Here is a 20,911-nt window from a genome sequence, read left to right on the forward strand (position 1 = left end):
GGGCCTTTCCGGATGGATGGGCCATAATTGCTTCTGTGATTTTGTCAAGCGTGAGTGGCTGATTCAGCACTAATTGTGCTTCCTGCTACCGCGTTGGGAGTGGGATCTTATTCGGGTAGTTCTCCAACTCTGCATTAGTGTACCTATCAGCATTTGTATACAGCGACTTATAATACTGGAAAATTTGCCATTGATTGCCTCCAGTGCAGTGAGAATGTTTCCTGGCGTCCTTTTTAGAGCGCACGTTCACCCAAGGGCATCTTGGCGCTGAAGAGGTAAGAGGCCACTAGAACAAGAGGACACAACAGGCCAAAAGAACAGAAGATTTAAAAAAGATAGGTCTTAAGAGCATTCCGAAAGGCTAGATGGTTAGGCTGCGATTTCATAACAGGTTGAAGACTATTCGACAGTTGTGCCACTGTGATAGAGAAGGCACGCCCTCCAAGCCGAGAACAGCGAAAGGAGGGCCCACAAGGGTGGTTTGGAATGTAATGCTCAAATTTGACACATAGGTACTTGTTGGGGGAGAGGGGGGCAGTGCGTGGGGGTTGCGGTGAGGGGGCCGTCCCAGATATAGTGACCGGCGAATGATCAGAGATGGTTCTAGGGTTTATCCTACAGTCCCTCACCTGCGCCATAAGCGCAGCAGCTACTAGCCAGTAGTCAATCCTGGATTGCGCGTCATGCACTGACTCCAAGCATCAACCAGTTCAATTTGTTGCATAATATGCAGAACCGTTGGCCAGCATTTGTCACCTCGCGCTGATACGGGACCGACAGCCCCCTGTTAGAATACCCATCACCTGAACAAAAAATTCAGGGTCATCTAAATTCTGGCCGTATGTACTGACCAAAGTTGTGTCGATGCAGGCTAATTTGCCCCATAGGATTACGTACCTTCCTTGTGGGTCTATACAGCGCTTGGCTTCCTGAAAAGGGGAGTGATCGGTGAATTAGCGTCCTCATGCCCCTGGCCTGTGAAGAGTAATCTGTGTAACAACGCTGGGGTCTCCAACTGGGGCAAACCTTTCTTTGAGCGCCCCTTGAGCGTGGGTTTCTTGCAGCATTACCACCCTCGGACCATGACGATTAATATATGCTGCTACCTTATGCAACTTGATATGGTGTTTAAGGTCCTGGACATTCCAGGTCAGGAAAGAAATCGCCTCTCCAATAGTATCATGGTTTTGTTCAGTAGAGAACGTAGCTTGCTTTTGTTTATAGGAAGGATGCTGCTACAGCAAGTGACAGAGGGGCCCTCTGTACTGATTTTCGATGAAAAACATGCCAATAAATTTTCAAAACATTGAAACCCCTTTAACGTGTGACCCCATGTTCGTCAATTATCCCCAACTAAACGAGCTTCCATCCCACCACCCTCATCACCCCCAACTTGACGATGTGCCCCAACAAGGTATTAGACATTTCCTGGGGTGCGCTGTGAACAGAAACTGCTTTCACTGAGATGGCCACGTTGACTGTGGCCAGCCCCAGTCATTAAAGGTTTCTGATCTATGCATGGCACACTTAGAGGAGAGGTCAGTTTAATTTCAACACTGGTTAATCATTGTTCGTTGTTAGGCAGAATCCTGTGCAGTTCCCTTGGGGAACAGTGCAAAAAGATTAAGACTACAGGAGTAAGCAGTAAACACAATTGGTAGCAGTCTGCACCACCCAGATTTACCTGGTAGCTGTGGCTGAGCAGTCAGACTTCTCTCAAGAAGAGTAGGGCAGTATATAGAGTATACACAATAGGGCTAAAAACACAGTAGAGCAAACAAACACTGACCAGGGCTTTGTATAAAAAGTATATAATTATTTATTTAAAACACACTTTTGGCAATATAGTAGCACTCTAAGTCAAAAGCAAGTTAAAACACAATCAGGTAGAGTATACACGCCTCCCTTAATAACTATTAGACAAGTCAGAATTAAAACGCCACGATTTGTTAAACAGATGTGAGCGCATAACCTGATGGCACTCCAATAGTTCAGTTAAAGGGAGAGAAAAAAGCAGAGCATTGAAATAAAACAGCCCCAACACTTTTAGGAGTTCTCAGCAAGGGAATAAAGGCAGTTTAGAGTGTAGAGCCAAAGTTCATAGGCCAGGCCCACTTTAAAGGGAGCAAAGCGAAATGTGCCCAGGATCACACGGTTTAAAATGCACTAAAAGTCTTTGCAGAAGGTTCCAAAGAGATGGGGTGATTCAAGAGGGTAAAGTTAGAAGGTCTGGGGCCAACCCAGTTGGCAAGCCAAGGATTTAAGGGTCCCCTTGGGCAAACCGAAGCCAGCCAGGACACAGTACCTTAAACAGAGAGGAAGCTCCAGCGGTGGCAGATGTTCCTGGCAGTGGTTGCAGTTCGTTGTTTCGACCAGGGGAAGAGAGGATCTCGTCGAGGAGGAAACGTGGAGTTGTTGCACTGCACAGGGATGAAACCAGCCGCGGAGTTCGTCGATAAAAGTTGCGTTCCTTTTATTCGCGTCAAAGTGGTGAAGCTTGGCTATCCGGCCACCGAGGTGCTTGGCACGGGCGATTCGACCAAGAGACGTCTTTGGAAGGTGAAAAGGGCGAACTGGTTGGTCCCACCAGCTCGGAGGAAGAAGACTCGTCCAGCAGAAGATCTTCTCTTGTTGTCGGGAATGTGGTGAGGTAGTTGCAGCAGGGCTTCCCCAGTGGTGTCGTCGTTGCAGATGGCTCAGCTTCTTCCCTCTTCGGATTCTTAGGTCCTGTGGTGACTTCTAAGTTTCAGTCCCAAAGGCCCTGCTTTTATGCAGAAAAACACCCATTCAATAGCCTAGCTGTCACTCAAACATGCTAAGTGGTGAGCCGGGCGGCTCACCACTGGCCCAATCAGAACAGAGTGCGACATGAGTTGCTAAGGCAACGCAGTCCAAGGTGCCAATTTCCCTCCCCACCCATCCTGTGGAACCCAGAGAGTGGCACCATTTGGAGGGCTTCTGTGGAGAAGCCCACCAAAAAGTGGAACAAAGGGCTCGACCTTGGTCAGAGTTATAGAGACAGACACGAACGCCATTTTAGAAAAGAGTTCTGGCAAAAAGACCCAGCCGTGAATTTAATATTAAATAAATCAACCGGCGGAATCTTTAACATTGCACCAAAAAGTGGTGCGTTTAAAATCAATGGGAAAATCCCATAGAGAATATTCCGGTGGAATATTTCGCGTGGTAACCACTGCCACCAGCCAGAAACTCGACAAGGGGGGACTGGACAGTGCCCCCTTGAAAACAGACCCAGGGGCAATATAATTAACCCCTTCCAGTACTTCCACAATATGATGGTTTGTACTGGTTCTGTTCACAATTTAAGACTAGTAAAGTCAATGGTGACTTTACATGCCCTGGGAGACAGTAGTCCGTCCCAGGGTATGGAGTCTGTTTGGGGGTCACTATGACACCCCTGTGTTACTGCACTGAGGGTGCTGTGTAACACATACATAAAAAATAGATGATACCCTATGGAGCAGAAAGAAATCCCCATAGCCCACAAGCACACAAAGAGTCAAAGACATCCTCAAATCATGCCTAAGATTGGGAGAAAAAGAGTCTCACTCTTAGCAGAAGAAAAAAACAAACCCCAAAAATCCAGCAAAGCTGCTGGGGGACTCACTAGGTTTGGGAGATTAGCCTTATAAGAGAATTCTCCCTAACATTCATAATGTCGGGTCCATTATTGTCTGGGCTGGGACTGCAGTCGTGGTCGCTGCTTCACCTTGGAATGGGAATAGAAATAGAATCTTCAGTGCAGGCTGTGGCGTTGGTTGGGTTGTCAAAGAAGTGCGCCAGACCACCATGTTGGATTTGTAGCTTGGCTGGGAACATCAATGCATAGGGGATCTGCCTGATGCCCAATCATTTCTTGACTGGATCATAGGATTTCCGTAGGGCTTGCACATTTGGGGAAAAGTCCAGGTAGATGTGGATATCCGAGGACTCATATCGGAGTATGCCCTTCTCTCTAGCCAGCCATAGTATTAGATCCCCATCCCGGTAGTTGAGTAGCCTGGCCAAGGTGGTGTGACGGGGGTGTGGGGGTCCCGGCTTCGGAGCAGGAGCCAACGCATGATGTGCACGCTCCACAAGGAAGTGCAGGGAGAATCTCGATCAAATAGTGTCTTCAACAGGTCCTTGACGAAAGTCTCCATCGGACCCTTGCAGGCCACCTCTGGGATTCCAGTTATGCAGATATTGTTGCGCCTAGAGCGCAACTCCAAATCCTCACATTTGTTGCAGATTTTATTGACCTTCAGTTGCAGCTGCGTTATGTCATGGTTGTGTCTGTCGACCCTGTCCTCTGTGTTAGGGAGAGTTCTCAGAATGTGCCAATTCCTCCCACCTTAGAGACCTCCAGCTCTTTTGCTAGACTTTGGGACTTTGAACTTTACAATTCAATGTGTTTTCTGTGTGTGTTTCTTTTTTAATTATGGAGTCTGACCAACTCCATAGGCATCATCTTTTCATGTGTGTCACACTGCACCCTCAGTGCAATGATACAGGGAAGCGTTATAGGCTCTCCCAAGGTTTAAACACCTTCCCTGGGATAAACTACTGTTTCCCAGAAAATGTAAAGTTAAATTGACTTTAAATTCCTAGACCCACCACACACCATCTTCCAATAGAGTGCTGGAGGGGTCATCTAGTATCCCCTATGTCTAGAAACACATGCAGCAGTCAAATGCTACCCTTTCCTATCGAAATGGCAGTGGTTTTACAACGAACTACCATGATTTTTCTGACCCCGAACACCAGTAGCTAAAAATCGCGGGATCCATATTTTTCAATATGTCGTCTGAGCCCCCTTTCCTTAAACAGGCCCTGGTTTTCTTTTTGGAAAGGTCCTTCTAAAGGTTGTCTCTGCGCGCCAAACCAGGTTTGGTCCCTTTGTTCCTACGCCTTTGGCGGCTTTCAGGACTGATGACCGCCTCTGGCGCCCGAGTGTCTGGGGTGGGCAGGAAGTGAAGGAGTTGCCCGAATGCACTCTGGTGTGATTGGCTGGCTGACTGTCTGGCAAGTATAGCCACCCTGCTGGGTGAGTGGCAGCTAGGCTGGAATGAATGGGAGAAAACTGTTTAAAAGGCGAGTCTCTTGGCTTGGAAGGCAGTCGACCACTGGAACGAAAGAACCGAAGACGAGCTGCAAGAGGACGGCTGCTGCAACTCCTGGACCGTTGGCTTGCCCGGTGAAGCCCTGCTGCAGGTCCGAATCGCCAGGTTCATCTCGACAGAGAAGCCCTTTAAGGACGGCTTCTCCCTTTGAGTTGGTGGGACCAATCAACGCATCAGCCAACTGGACACCATCTCGGAGTTGGTTGTATTTTCCTCAGCGTGCTGCAGGAAACCGAATATCCAGGGAGAAGGACACCAGTTTGTGTGCTTGACGACAGCTACCGGAATCAAAGATTTGCCAGTTTGCCAGGTTTGTGACCAGTTCCCGTGCAGTGCAGGAGTCCCCCCGATGTCCTCCCTCTTGTCCCGACGACTGAGTATCAGGCACAGCAAGATCTACAGGAACTGCCAGGAACAGAAGTCTTCAGCTGCATCTTTTTCTTCAATATATAGGGCACTGTGAAAAGACGACCGAGAGAACTTAACTCTCACTGCGAAAGTGAGTGAAACATTGGCAACTTGCAGGCCTAGTCAGCTTGTGACCCGACATAGGAATCTTACTTCTACGAACTACTTATGAGAACCGTGGCAGAGACTTTTCCGTTTAACTACCGGAACCATTGTTACCTATACAAGACACTAGTGTATTGACTTTGGCCTCCCTATTGCATTGAATCCACACCTCTGGTGAACTCAAACTATTTGCACTGTTTTAGAGTAACTGTAATATTCCTTTTATCATCTTATGCCTTTTTGCTCCTACTTCAAATGCTCTGAATGCCATTTTGCCCCTACTTCAACGTAGTTTAAATGTCACAGAACCGAATAGTGTAAAGTACAGTAGTATATTATTGTGTGATATTGATTGCCTCCTTTTAGTGAATGTTTTCTAACTGACTGTGTAATATATTAAGTGTTTTACCAGGAAACCTCGAGTATAAGTGTCTATCTGAATACTTGTGATTATAGACCTCTGTGTAACAACCTTACAAGCTCCCATTCCCTCTTGAGGTAAGCCTGGCTGCCCGGCTCGCATTCCCTCTTGAGGTAAGCCTGGCTGCCCGGCTCGCTACCAAAAGCTGTGCGGTACAGACTTATACCAAAGGTTGGTGTTGCTTACACTTGCAGTCCTAGTTGTGTGTAGTGGCCCCAGTGGGTACTGCATGCAAACATTTCCTAACACTGCACCACCGATCCTTGTTTCAGCCTCAGTTATGCGCAAGCTCTCCTTCTACAACTTAAATTTCAAGGAGCCAATGCGTTGATACTAGGTCATTGAGCTTCACGTTGACAGCCATGAACCCATTCTGCATTGCTGCCAATAAATGGTCATCTAGAGCAGCACCTGTAGTTGAGGCATGGTTGCCATCAGTCGATGGATCTGTAACCCCCAAGGTTTTACTGCGGGTATTGGTGTAAGAGTCCATTGACCCTTTTTTATTTCCACCTGATCTCTTCGTCGCTCTGTCGCCCCGTGGCCTGTGATGGGAGGTGTCATACCGGTGGGCGCATAAGTAGAATCCGGGAACTGCTGGAAAAAGTACTGGAAGTGGACGGGGGATGCCGTAGTTATCCCCAATAAGAGGTCACCCTTCCGGCTTCTTGTGCGTATCACCAATGAGGACTGAATAGAGAGTGGTTTGCTGTTATGATTCGATACTAACTGAACAGCATTCCTGTGTCGAGGGCTGGTAGGAGGTCACGCCAGAGCTGTGGCAATAACCTCAAAGCCTGGACGGGTGATGAAAGGACAAAGGAGAAGCCTCGTAGTCACCAATCGACGGTCCCCACTTGTGTAATTCGACGTAACCCTGGTAAAATACTATCACAAGCCTAACAGACTGTCCCCATCACATTGTGAAGCACCCCAGGTCTCATTGAGGGCTTTAGTCCACAGCAGTCCGCGATGCCCCACAGCGCAGGTACTGGCGTCGGTGCTTCCAAATTATGTGGCTTCCCCACTCCCACAAGGATACCGAAGTATGAGTTGTATGATCTGTATGTCAGCGCCCCTCCTATCCCAGATGTTGCAAGGGTCCAGCCACTGAGTAGGCCACAACCTAGGGGGCGGGGGAGGGGGGTCAAAGGATCTTCAAAGAAATTGCCCCAACCAGTCAGGGGCCCAACAGGGTGGAAAGCAGGACGACGTTCTGGGTCACTATGTATTGCCCACAGTCACGCCCAAACTTTCAGCTTCAGGGCAAAACCAAGGGTGTCAGGTTGGCACCACAGGACCGCCACAACCTGTATGGTGGCGGACGCTCCCTTCGGGACAGAAGCTTTCAGGCTTATATAGAGTTCAGGGGGCCCACGTCACTCACCGTTGGCAGCGCTGCAACAGTGCCACAGTCTGTTGTGGGCAGTCAGGAGGTCAAGTAGGCGCCGTGACCTAGACCCACAGTACCACACGATCAATATCAAGGCCCAAGAGGGTAAGCCAGTGATCTCTCCAGAGAATAGCCCTTGGCATGCAGAGTTCGATGGAAGCCTGAAGTCGTGCAGCCCCAGGCACAATTGGTAGACTCCGCCGCAGTTCACACAGGGCTCTTTGCGGGGCAAAGCTTGTTTGAAGGTGGTGTCAAGCCAGGAGAAATCTGCGGCATCCAGCAGCACAAGCACCAGTGAAAATGCTTAAAGTGAATGCAGCTGCACCGTATATTCAAGTGTCAAGAGGGATGACCGCACCGGGCAGAGTGACAGCCCTCAGCCCGCAGTAGGAGATGTGCGAGCCCCCCAAAACACAAGGCTGCAACCAGGGAGCCGCACTAATGCCCAGGGTGGCCCCTCCGGCCCAGAACACCGTTGTATGTTAGGAGGGATATTCGTCCGGTGCCGGGCGCACCTCCTCATGTCTCATCCGGGTGCCTCTCAGCAGGATGTTGCTCCGCCGTGTCTGTGCCTCAAAAGGCCTTCTCCGCCCGAGCTGTGGCTGCCCTGTATGATGGGATAGGGGCCGTTGGCCACCGGAGGGCATCAAGGGCACACAGTCCTTGCTCGCATGGGCTTCGCCAGAGGTGCAGGGGCGGTGTGAAAGGCGAGCCACCCCGTCGCAAGCTGGGGCCCCCACAAGCTTGCTGTCTTCGATGCCACCCACTCCAAGAACACTCAGGTCAGGCTCATAGTATGCTGCAACGCGGGTCATGGGCCTCACTCCTTTCCTCCGCAGCCCGGTCTTCTGCGTCACACTGCACCGCCCTCAAATAGTGGATCGGCACAGGCACGGAACCATAGAGTCCACAATCCTTCTGGCATTTTGATACCTTTAGAGTACCGAAGCAATGGAAAATTACAGGGTCTATTCGAAACCAGGATTACATGGGGCGGAAGCTCTGAGATCAAGCGGCCATCTTGCTGACTGTTCAACAGCACCCCCTTGTAACTTTTTCATTGGCACTGGTTCCACAGTTTTTTTGGACGTAGCACAAACTGAGTTCTTGGTGGTGGATAAACTGGTTGGCATGTTGAAGTCTGCCTCTTCACTCAAGCCCGTCGCCATACCCATTGATTAAGAATTTGGGATCTATTGGGCCAAATCCATCCAATTTAGTCCTACTTCGTACGCCTTTGAAAAGAGTCTTCTTTTTCTTGGAAATTCTAATGACAAATATTGCATCCCTAAGCTTTTCAGACAGGGTTCATGCCACTGCGTCACTGTTTCTTTCCATCTTGGACTATTCCAATAGTGCTTATCTGGGCCTGCATACATTTCTGTTGCACGCTCCAGAGAGTTCAAAATGCGGCAACCCGTCTCCTAACTAAGACTTGCCTTAAGGCACACGTCAACCGTGGTTCGTTCGCACTTCTGCTTTCCCGTTGATAACTATCGAATTTCAAGCACTTTGTGTGAAACATAGAGCCTGGCATGCAACCTGCTGAGTGTTTTTGCAGCCGCTTTGTGAAACTCACAAAATCTTTCATTGAAAAGTCTTGAAGATCAATATGAACTCAGGAGGTCCCTAAACAGTTCGGTTCTCAGTTTACATTACTCTCCTCCACTGACGGCTTTTACCCACCTGTCTCAAATGGCTTTAGCACGAGGACGCCACCTTGCTGGCATCATTGCATTTTATCAAATAAATAACGCAAGATTTACTCAAAAAGGTGATCACAGGGACTTCTCTCACAAGGAATTCTGTAGTTCTGAAAGACCAGTATGAGCCGGAAGGAGTCATTCAGGCTCTTAAGAGCTCAAATTCAATCTTGAGCACTCTAAAAGGTCCCATCAACTAGCAGACACGTCTCATGGAGGAATGGCACAATTCTTGCTAAAACAAACTTCAAAAGATTAAAATGCAATCTGTAGGTGGATTTTCGCCTGCTTTCTACAGTGCTACAAGCTCCTCACTCTGAATGGAATGCATGCACAACTTTGGAGTGATGAAGGAGGCTTCTTGGCGTCTAACAGCATTTACGGCTAGAGTATAGCCGCATGGCAGCTCCCTGGTTCCCTTTAAATGTTTTTTTCTGCAGCCACTACTTGCTCGTCTTCCTCGGTGTCTGCTCTAAAACCTAGTTTTTGTCCTAGCACTCTGTGCCTCGGGAGATTGGACCCTCAATAGGTTGACGGCACTTAAGATCGAAACTAGCCCCAAAAATGAGTACCGGATTCAGAAAACTACTTGCAGAATGCATTCTGGTGCCATCCAGAGATGGGATGTTAAAGTACTCTTCAAGTACAATTCTTCACCACCAGACCGTCACAAAACTGTTCTATGTGACTTGACGCTTTTTGAAGGTCGCACAACAAAAGACTGATTTATTTCGGTCTGTTTTGTGCGGTCCTCAAAAAGCAGAAATAGCTCATTCCTGTGGGGATTTCACAACCCCAGCCTCCCAGGCAAGCCGTTCCCCCTACCTGCCCGCACCCCCTGACCCACCCGCTTTGATGGGCTTTCTCATAATTCAGGGGGCTATTCACCCTTGAGCCCCCTTTTCCTCCCTGGTCCCCCAACCTCTCACTGCCTCCTTTCACCCCAAGCATTCCCACTCAATCCCCTACCACATACACACACACAGTTACATGTACCCCCTTCCCCTCATTCTCCCTGCTCTCTCTCACCCCCCCCTCCTCGACTCATTGTGAGTCCCACAGTGCCTGTCGGCCCCTGCGCACACTCGTATGCATCGCAGGGCCTGACAGTTCGATTTAGAAAGACCTCTCGGAGTGGTCTCCACGCAGTCTTTCTAAATCGGTAATTTTCTAAAGCGATTGTAATCAAATCGGTTTATTCACATATCAGATTTCAATGACCCATCTTTGCTGCAGTGCAGGGTTCAGCACTACTAAGGTTTTAGGTGGCTTTAACAAACTTCCCCTCCACCCCACTAAACCACTTGGCCATCTCATCCCCTTACAAATAACACACACACACACACGCGCACACACAAACGGTCCCAACCATGCTTAAAGGGCAAAACCAGTAGGCAAACAACTGAGAAGGATTACAAAGCCTGGTTGAATGAAATTGCTTATGTATTTTAATATACTTTGAACAGGGCCCCAATGAGAGGATGCAAGCTATAGCTGTGAAGAAGCTCATTGGTGGCCATAAACTGCCAGTTCTGACTGCAGAGGTCCAAATTCTTGAAGCAGAGAATTTGGATGCTGTGCCTTGTGTAATTACTAAAGCAGTACTGTTGGAAAGGAGGGTTCGAGTGGAATAGAATGTCAATGGAATGGTAGTTCGACGTTGACTATTATGCATTGGAAATGTCTCTTTTGCCTGAATATTACAAACATGCTGTGGCATGTTTAAACGCCTCGCTTAGATTAATTACTGTAGCACCAAGATGGTGAGCTAATGGCAGCCGTTCTATGCACCTCCCTGTTATGTTACTTTCCAAGGGCCTAGCCCTCTTAAAAGAGGTGAATGTCCAGAGGGTGAGAAAGCTCTTCCATCTCTCTCACTGGGTGCTAACCATGTTATAGCGGCCTCAGGGAAGCCACAACTTGCCTCTGCAATACTCCCCTTGTATGGGATTCCACAGCAAAGGTTCTGAACTTTCCAGTGGAGTTTTACAAGGAGATCATCTTGTCTGGCAAAAGTGCTCATGCCACTGACAAAACGCAATGTGCCACCAGCCCTGGTATTCCTCTGTGCGGTCAGCCCAGCTTAACTTCCAACAGCCCCCCCTCCATGATATAAGAACAGCCGTGGCACACTGTTCTGCAATCTCTGCTCCATTATCAAAATGTTGCAAATTTCCTCCAGGCTTTACGCTGGCTCTTCACTCGTCATTGATAAAATCTTCTAAACTGGGTCAAGCGCATGGTCCAACAATAGATTGATCTGTGAACTTTCTCCATGCTCTCGTCTCCTCTTCCCCATTGGTGGTGAAAGTTCTTCAGCAGTTTAAGAGCAATGGTAACTGCTCAACAATTCTGTTTAGTTTATCTGCATAAGGGTGATGGAAGCTTTCCTTGCTAGCCATTGAATTGATGTAGTGTAGCGAGCAAGTTTATTTAAGTGTGGAAGAATATTTTACCCTCCCTTCAGGCTCTCTTGTATAACTAGTTTCTGCTTAAGGAATTGATTTAATCTTAAAGTCCTGGCGACTAAGAAAGCAATTCACAAAGTCCAGAGTCCATCGAATGGTTGAAGGTTTAAACCATATAGAAATGGTACATAAACCCGAGATACCGTCCCTAAACACGTGCGTAAAAAGTAAAAAATAAAATATGAAAAGACACAGTCACTGAGGTAATTTTTCTAAATAACTCTGTGGAGAGTATGAGCGAAAAACACTATCAACACTAAAAAAGGACTAGTAAGGCAAAGGGGGTTTTTCGGATTACTCTTAAAAGATACACTAAAGATGGCGACCACATTTGCCGTTTTTCCGGCGGTTTCTGGTGATGGCCTCTACTAACATAGATGCACACACCAGCAACAGATGCCAGAATACGAGTAAGGATTCACACCTTATGTGCAGAACTAGAATTTAAAGCGCCACGAAATAGCGTATACGCGTCTATCTATACTGCATCAACTAAGAGGTAAAATAGCTTTATTGGAATAACAACCGAGTTACCATTCCCCACTTAAATATCCATACCCACCGATTACCAATGTTTATTTTGGGGTTCTCCCGTTTCTAGTGGCGACATTGATCCGGTACCCACACGAAGACTAAGGATCATCTGTGCATCCAATACCCTGCACGAGGAATAATCGCCCGGCTGGGACCTGGATCTACCTTTCACGATCCTTGTTTAAAGGTAGGCAACATTTCCCCTTACTACGTTAAAACAATCGGATCACAATAGTATGGGGCTGAGTGATACTGTATGGTTAATTAACACTTTACCCATGGAAATAACAAGGTTTCATGTCCTCTTTTTTAAAACATTATGATCTGTATCTGAAAATCTTCTATAACCATGAGCTCTGACCAATTTAGAGGAAAGTATAATCTCACGACTCCCTAATTTGATGATTTGAATCATAGGAACCAAAGGAATAACACTAACTTCCTGGAAGAAAAATGCCCAATTAATGTGGACCTTTTCTATTTACCAAGGGAGCGTCTACACTAGGACGGACAGGTAATTAATCTATTCTGTTTGTCCTCTAACACTATTAATTTTGTTAACAGAACCATAATGGAAAACTGATTCTGGCTTTTTTTGGTTTTGTCACCAGCTACTTCAACAATCAAAATTCGTTTTTAAATTAAATTTTCTCCAACCAGAGAAGAACACAGACCAATTGCTTGATTACTCTATTTTATTTTCATGACTACTCCTGAAGAAAGTCCCACCACTTGCCTTAGAGGACTGAAACATGTTGAGTTGGCAATCTAATAGTAAAATCAGATTGTTTTAAAACATCTAGAGATCCATCAAGATCAAAAACCTATATCAATTAAGGATTTATAGCAAAGGTTAAAAATTGAAAACTTAAATGGTTGTATTTACACATGCGTCTATCGTTTTAGAATAATTGTGTTTGAAACATTTACGTCATTGTTATATTTGTGTATATTTTAGTGTCTGTAAATGTATTTTATATGTATCATGTCTTCCTCACTAACGAGAGTTTTTTTACCAAATAACCCATAATAAAGTTTATATTTTTGAATGTAATTCTGGGGTGAATGAGTAGCTGTTGACAATCTACTCTCCTACCTTCTTTATACTTTACAACTTCTGTCAGCTTGCCTGACATAATGGCGCCCGCATCTCCCATCGCGGCTGCGGCCGCGGCGGGGTAATGCGTCCCGCCAATGTTGTGTGGGACGGAGGGGGGGCCCCGGCTCAGCCCCACTTTCTGGAGTCCCCGGCCCACTTAAACAACTGCCCTTTACTCCCTCCTTGTGGGCGTCCCACAATGGTACAACAGCCTTGAATCGTGGGATGTTTTTTCGCAGCAATTTTTACCGATTTTTTCAAAAAAAACCCATCGCGTTTTTTTTTTACATTTTATTTTTAAAGAAAATGGGCGGGTCGCGGGGACCCCCCAAAATAATGTAAAAAAAATTTGATGGAGACGGTACCAGAAACTTTGCCAATGAAAAATGGTTACCCCTTTAAATTTAGCACAGCACATGGATGCACGGGCATGGGAACGCCCCAGAGGCCCCGCTTTCCGCCACCTTATCTCAGTTCCCTTATCTGCATGGACGTGTCGGACCTAGCAGCTAGGCGCAGTAACTTTTTCAACTTTCCGCATGCTCCTCGTTCTTTTGTTTTTGAATTTCTTCTTCTCCGTTAAGTGCCTTACCTCCCCCAGCTCAATTGTTGGTTGCAGGAGGCTTCACGAGATGCTCATCCTGTGATTGGTTGTTCCCGGCCTCGGACCCCCATGTGCTGTGCCTTGAGTGCCTGGGGCCCGACCACTGCTGGGACGGGTGCGCTGCTTGTAGCTCTCTTGGTCACAGATCCTTGAAGAATACTCTTTCCCGCTGGGGAGGGATCTTCCATAGATCCTTGAAGAATACTCTTTCCCGCTGGGGAGGGATCTTCCATTCGTCATTACCCGGTCATCTTAAGCACCATCAAAAACACTCTTAACTATGTTAAGTTAATTGGCTGATATTAATGCTATCATAGTCATTCATTGCTCGAATGCCTTAAAACAAGCTGTTGGTTGCCTTTAATGGTGACTGATTTTATTTGTTTTTCCCTCCAAGGTGCAAGAACTGCAGATCCTTTGGCTATTCAGACAATTGACTGTCTATTGGAGTACAATGTTAAACATTGGGGACTGGAAGGCTCAGATGAAGGAAAACCACAATTCTGGTGAGTAAATCTGAAATGTTTAAACGTGATTTTATTGTTGCCAAGTGAACATATATATTGCTCCATGATGTACTTCATTGCCATGCTTTAATTATAGTTCATGATGTGCATACCCTCTTGTCAAGTGGCATGCAGCAGGTGTAAGGATTTACCTTATCTATTTTTGCTGTGCAAGTCATCTCAATTGTCAACCCATGGCTGCCTGCCTTGAACTGTGGGTGTTAAACAGCTTACTAAATGTTCCCTTGTTCTTACTGTTGTACATAAGAAGCTGCACGCTTGAATCTTGCTCCAAAGCTTTACATTTCAATCCTATTCATGCAAGGTCAAGACCAGCTCCAGATTTACAGTGCATCTTTTTTCTTTGAATTGTAGTTGAAGAATGTTTAGGCAATGTGACGGATCAGAAGTATGACGCGGAAACTGTGATGCCATTTCAGCTGGTTTTATTAAACTATAATCAAAATGCCTATCGTTCCCTATTGCTATGGGGTATTCCCTACCTGTATAATTAACTAAGGTACTAGTCATTTGTCAGGAGATTTAAAAAAAAAGGTTGTCTGCTGTCCAAAAACGAATACTAATTTACACTACCACGGTTATAACCAAAAATAAGGCCAGGACAATGTCTCCCTTCTCCTAATTGTCTTTCGTAGAGTTCTCCTTTGCTTCAAGGATATTGCTAGGAGGCTATTTTTAAGTAGCCTTTTGTCACATTCTGGACTCATTCATAAGGTCTTTAGGTTTTCCTTATTCCCTCGAGTTTGATTGCCAGGAATCCCTTGTAGGTCTTACTTTTTGGCCTAGGCTGATCTGTCTTGTGGATTTCTTCAAATGGGATATATGCTTTTTTGACTTAGTGTTCTCCCTCTCCTGGGGTGATTTGGTTTGTGTCTCTTTTGCTCTTATGGGCTTCACATACCTTTATTTAATGTAATTCTCTTTCACTTGGAGTATTTTCTCCCCCCGATTCGCTTCGCTCTTCAGCCTTTAAAATACCTGGTATTTTCCCTTCTTCCCAGAGTACTTGCGCCCTCGTTTCATTAGTCGCTCTTTCAAGCTTAAAGAAGAAGCTCTTTCTCTTTAAGGCTTAACCATGTTTCCCTTCAACTCATTTAGAGTACTCTCTTATCTTATTTGTTCCATTCTTCACTTACTCTATAAGGTGTGTTCCCCTCTTCCCAGGGTACTTGTACCGTAGTCTGCATTAGCTCTTTCAAGCTTACAGGAGCTTCTTACAGCTCCATCTTATCGACTTTTTATTCCATGTCTCGTTAATTTCTCTGGGTCTAGTTTCTTCTGATTTGTAACTATTTCCCGATGGACTCCTAGTTCTGCCATCCTCCCTCTTTCCTTGGTATCTGCAGCAGAATATCTCTGTGGCCTGTCCCTGCTCAGGTCTTCTTCGTTCGTTCCTGTTCTCTGGCTTTTTGCTTCTGCGGGTGTCTTACTCTGTCAACTCCCTCTCAGCGGTCATGTATCACTGCGTATAACCAGCTGTTTTGCTGATTCCGCGTGCTTTGTCTCTCTCTTTGGTCCGTCTCTCTCAGACGTTAAGTTGAGCGGGGGCTTAACCTGCATGCACACGCCTTTCTCAGCTTCCCCACGGCTCAGGGTGACTTCCTCTTCTAGTTTTTGCCCCAATTAAATGGAGATCTCTCTTTAGAGACAGCTCCTTTTTCTTGTCTGTTCCAATATGTTTGACCCTTAGTGAAGTCTGAGTTTTATACAGTTCTTCATATTGGTTGATATCATGTGCGTCACAATTGGGGGAGGGGGTTAGCTTGGGGAGTTTCTCAGAGGAACATGATTCCTTGTCCCAAAAGGGGAGTCTTTCCCGGGGAGGTCTCAATCACCTTGACCCCTTTGGGAGGGAGGGTGTGAGGGGGGGTGTTGTGGAGCGAGCTCACCTCCCTAACCTCCCAGTTCAGGAATTGAAGGAAGAAGTAATTGGCCCCATTGCATCGTGTATTGCCCTAAAACTCTAGTGAGCATCAATGTACTTCATAACCAGTCATACTGCAAGCAAGATCTTTATATAAATCTTTTACTGCCTTCTTAAACATCAGATGGTGTTACCTTGCACCTTTTTATAACCAGGATGTTCCTTATTGTAGTAAATATTTGCTTGCTGTAATGGAAATATATTTAAGAACTGCCACAGTCATGCCATTCCAAAAATGAAGTAAGTGACCCAGTTCATAGTCCTATTTGTTTGTTATCCTAGTTGGCGGTTTGGGGGTGGGGGTGGGATGGTATGACCGTAAATTGCCTTGCAAGAAGGGACATGGCTTCATAGTAGCCATTCAGAAGCCAGAGTCCTAGGCTCCTAAGACCCTAACTCCACTGCGGCTTTACTGGGGCATCACATCACATAACCAGCCCACCCCGCAAACCATCACTAGTCCACACACACGAGAACACAAAATTAGGGGAAGCAGTGAAGAACACTAGTTTGGATTCTTCTCACGGCCTAATACGCCTGGGGTTGCTCAATCCCCTACAAAATTGAAGCTTCTGGAGAGGTTCTTCGAGGACAGTCTTCGAGACAGCAGGAGCAAGTCCGTATCTGTTCTCTTGAGGGTGAGTGGCAACTTCGAGGCCCTGGTTCACTCTCATTCGCTCTTTAGTGATGACTTCATCTTGGCCCTTGCAACTGTCCGTCTTTCCTCATGTGATGATAGAATGCTAATTGCTAGATCTCTAATGCAATCTTTGAGACGATTTACATTTTTTGTTTTGCTTAATTTTATTTGCATTTGTAAAGAGAACACGATTTCAAGAAAGCAGAAATTACAGCTGTAAAACACCACACTTTCAAAAATCTAGGTCTCCACCCCAGCCTCCTGCTTCCCCTACACTCTCCTCTCCCTCCAACCCGCCCTCAACACCCCTTCTTAACCCAAACTCGTTCAGTGGTGCAGTTCTCCCTCATCGATGTCTTGGAGGCTCTTTTCCTCATTATGCCCGTCTTTTACCCTTGTTGGCTCCCTCCAGGGCCTCTCCCCTTCCCTCTCCCTCCGATTCAAGTTCCACTCATTTGCTTATTCTACCCCTGTGGTTTCCTTGATACAATCCCTGTTTGAGCATCAGAGACCACCACTCTGCTTGAAACTCATTCATCTTGTTGTTCACTGTCAGCCTTTCCATAATCCTCATGTCAGTACTCTCCCCTCCCAAACCTCTTTCGAGGGGAGCGTTTCGCTTTTCCAACACTGGGCTATGGCCAGTCTGCCTGCCCTTAACATTGCTTCTCACATCTTAGGGAGTCTGTATTCTTACCTGTCTTTTCGCGGGATCCCCAATAGATACTGCAGCGGGTCTAGGCCCAACTCTATTCCGGTGATCTCTTTCATCCAGCTCAACACCTTTCCAAAACACTTGCACCTTGGCACACTACACTGCCACCACATGTGGGCCAAATACCCCCAACTCCCACAATCTCAGGGGATCTCTATGCCAGCTCATTAACATTTTGAAGTTGTTTTCTATCGTGGAGGTGAAAAGACCACCCTGGAAAACAATTTTGTAAATACATGCCCAGTCCTCCTCGGAAATCTCCTCCCCCACCAGATCTACCCAGTATCTAATGTTTGTCTCCCCTGTAGACACGTCTCATTCATAGCTTTCTACAACTTGGACAGTATACCCTTTCTTGTTGTGCACAAGTGAATGACTTTTTCCACTGCCGTTAACTCTCTTGCCACTAATCCACCCCACTTTGGGTCCGTTAATTTAACCTTCATGCAGAGATATTCAAATACTGAAATCGAGTCCCTTCCCAGTACCTCCCAAACTGTTACCAACTCCAGGAAGACTCCCTCTTTAAACAGTTGTCCCACCCGTTCAAGGCCCACATCTGGCCATCTCTGTGAGTGGGCTAGTCTCTGGTGTCCTTAGTCAAATGGGGGCCACCATATGAAGGACATAGGGGAGGGCCACGTTGTGTTACCCATGTGTGCCCTTGGATTCACGCCAGACTGCCCAAAAGACCCCCAGTGGGACCTTAGTTGTTCCGGGATGGACCTGATTGGGGACCAAAAATAGTCCCTCACCTTCAGTGGGTATGCTGCCAGGTCCTCCAAGTAGGACCAAATAGATACGCAGGTCGTCCCTCATGTGTTCAAGCATTACCCTAAGTTGAGCCGCCTTATAGTATTCGTGGAGGTCTGGGAACCCAAATCACCCCTTATCCCTTGGAAGTGTCAGGGTTGCCATTTTTACCCTTGGCGTCTTATTTTTCCAAATGAATCTACCGAGCTCTCCTGTAACGTCCAAAGAAGAACTACTCCGGGAGCTGCCTCGGGATGGCTCTGAACAGGTATAGCAGTCTGTGGACCACGTTCATTTTTATTTAAATCAGTTGGGTCCGGAAGGGGTCAAAGTTGCCCGCAACCATCTCCTCCAGGTTACTCGTGACTTGAATACCCAGGCACTGTATGCTCTTTTGGTCTACCTTAATGCCATGGTATCTCCTTTTTGAGTCTAGGGTGGGGGCTCTGCTCTAGTATCGGCATAATTCCTGATTTCCCTACGTTGATTTTAAGCCCCGACAGGTGGCCGTACTCCGCAATCTGGGTCATGAATGCTTGGAGGGAGTCCTGAATGTTAGTGATGTAAGCCAATATATTGTCTGCAAAGAGCGAGAGTTTGCACAGAATCCACCCCCCTCCCACCCCACTATGCCCTTGATTTGGTCATTTGCCCGAATCGCAATTACCAAAATGTCCATGACTAGGGCGAATAGCAGTGGGGAGAGGGGCATTCCGGTCTTTTACCTCTTGTTAGTACGAAGGTATCTGTGAGTTCCTCATTAACCTGGTCCCTTGCCCTGAGCCTGTTGTAAAGTTCCCCCACCCATCTCATCAAATTCGTTCCCAGTGCGATCCTCGTCAGGACCTTAATCATGAAGGACCATTCGACGCTGTCGAAGGCCTTCTCTGAATCTAGCGAGACTACGCAGGCGTTTTGCTCCTTCATTTGTGCTCCATGGATCAGGTTGATGGTTTTCTGAATGTTGTCCGACCCTTGGCTTCCCCTAATGAAGACCATCTGGTCTCCATGTATTAGAAGCGGTAATCCCACCTCCAATCACATCCCCATTTAGGAGCGAGATAGGTCGATAAGAGGAACACCGGGTGGGATCCTTCCTCTTCCTTGGGGATCGTTACGATCCTGGCTAGCAGCATCATAGAGGGTTGGGCCTCCCCTCTCATGCATGCATTAAACACCTTCACCAGACATGGGGCTAACAATGACCTGAATAATTTGTAGAATTTAATGGAAAAGCCATCCACCCGAGGCGCTGACCCTGACTTCATCCCCTTGATGGGCCCGCAAGACCTCCTCTACCGTTATGGGGCTTTCTAGGCTTTCCACCATTTCCTTGGGGAACCCCAGGAGGGGCAGACCCCTCAGAAATGTCTCTGTGGCTCCTCCCCATTCCATTCCGAGGCATAGAGGGTACTATAGTACTTTTCAAATGTGTTCCCGATGCTTTTGGTGTCATAGACGGACCTTCCCTCCGTCTTTATAGCTCCTATGGTCCTCCACTTTTTCTCCTCCCTCAGCCTCCAGGCAAGGATCATATCCGCCCTATCCCCTTTCTCATGATATTTCTATTTCAGAAACAGGAGTTTTTTTTCTGTGTCCTGGGTCAGGATGGCCATTAATTTTGTTTTATAGCGTCAGAGTTCCTTCGCTTCTGTTGGCGATAAATAATTTCCCTGCGTACCCCTCCCGTCTGTGTCTGGTCTATATTCTGACGGAGCCAGCTCTCCTTCTCCCCCCTTTTAACTTTTTTCTCCTTGGAGCCTATCCTTATCAGGACCCCCAAGGACCGTTAAAGCCCTTCCTGATTGACTGAATCCCCACCTCTCCAGTATCGTTGAAGAGGAAGTACTCCTTGAGTCCCGTGAGGAGTTCCTGCTGCATCACCCTATCCTTTAACAAGGAGTCAATGCATTTCCAACTAACCCCAGGGGGTCTGATGACCTTCCCATTTCCACTGAGACTCTCACCATATCTTGGTCAGAAAACTGGATTGGAGCGACCTGGGAGTCCAAGACCTGTGCCTTTAAGGTTGAGTCCATCAGGACCAGGTCTATACGTGAGAAGGAATCGTGTACCGCTGAGTAAAAGGTATAAAGCCTTTCAGCCTCCAGCGAGGGCGAGTCACACAAGCCCAACACATCATTTACCTGTTTAAAGCGCTCCCAGTCTCCCATATTTGGCCTGGTTCTCCGTCGCTCTCCCATCCTCTTACAGTCCTTTAATGGGTCCAACACCATAATAAAGTCTCGCCCGACCACAAGTTGTCCTCCTACAAATTCAATTATTTTGTCCCTGACCTTCTCCCAAAATTCACATTGTCCCACGTTTTTTAGCATACACAGAAACCAACGTAAGCCTGGTACCATACAACTGAACTTTTACAAACACGTACTTCCCATTTGGGTCGGCTAATACTGATTGTACCAAGAAGCCCAGTCGGGATGAGAACAGAATTGCAACCCCACGCCCCTTCTTGACATCAGAGACCATAATC

At 46.9% G+C, this 20,911-nt stretch overlaps 1 protein-coding gene across 3 annotated transcripts in view; it reads left to right on the forward strand.

Moving 5' to 3' along the window:
- Positions 1–20,911, forward strand: part of LOC138570801 (uncharacterized) — a 941,103-nt gene that overhangs the window by 205,551 nt on the left and 714,641 nt on the right. For all 3 annotated transcript variants that reach the window (XM_069649146.1, XM_069649147.1, XM_069649148.1), the window contains exon 4: positions 14,256–14,364. In XM_069649146.1, coding sequence (XP_069505247.1) covers positions 14,256–14,364 — 109 coding nt within the window. The remainder of the gene's footprint in view (positions 1–14,255; positions 14,365–20,911) is intronic.

Source organism: Ambystoma mexicanum, chromosome 1p, assembly GCF_040938575.1.
Source record: "Ambystoma mexicanum isolate Mex_15411 chromosome 1p, UKY_AmexF1_1, whole genome shotgun sequence".
NCBI lineage: Eukaryota > Metazoa > Chordata > Amphibia > Caudata > Ambystomatidae > Ambystoma > Ambystoma mexicanum.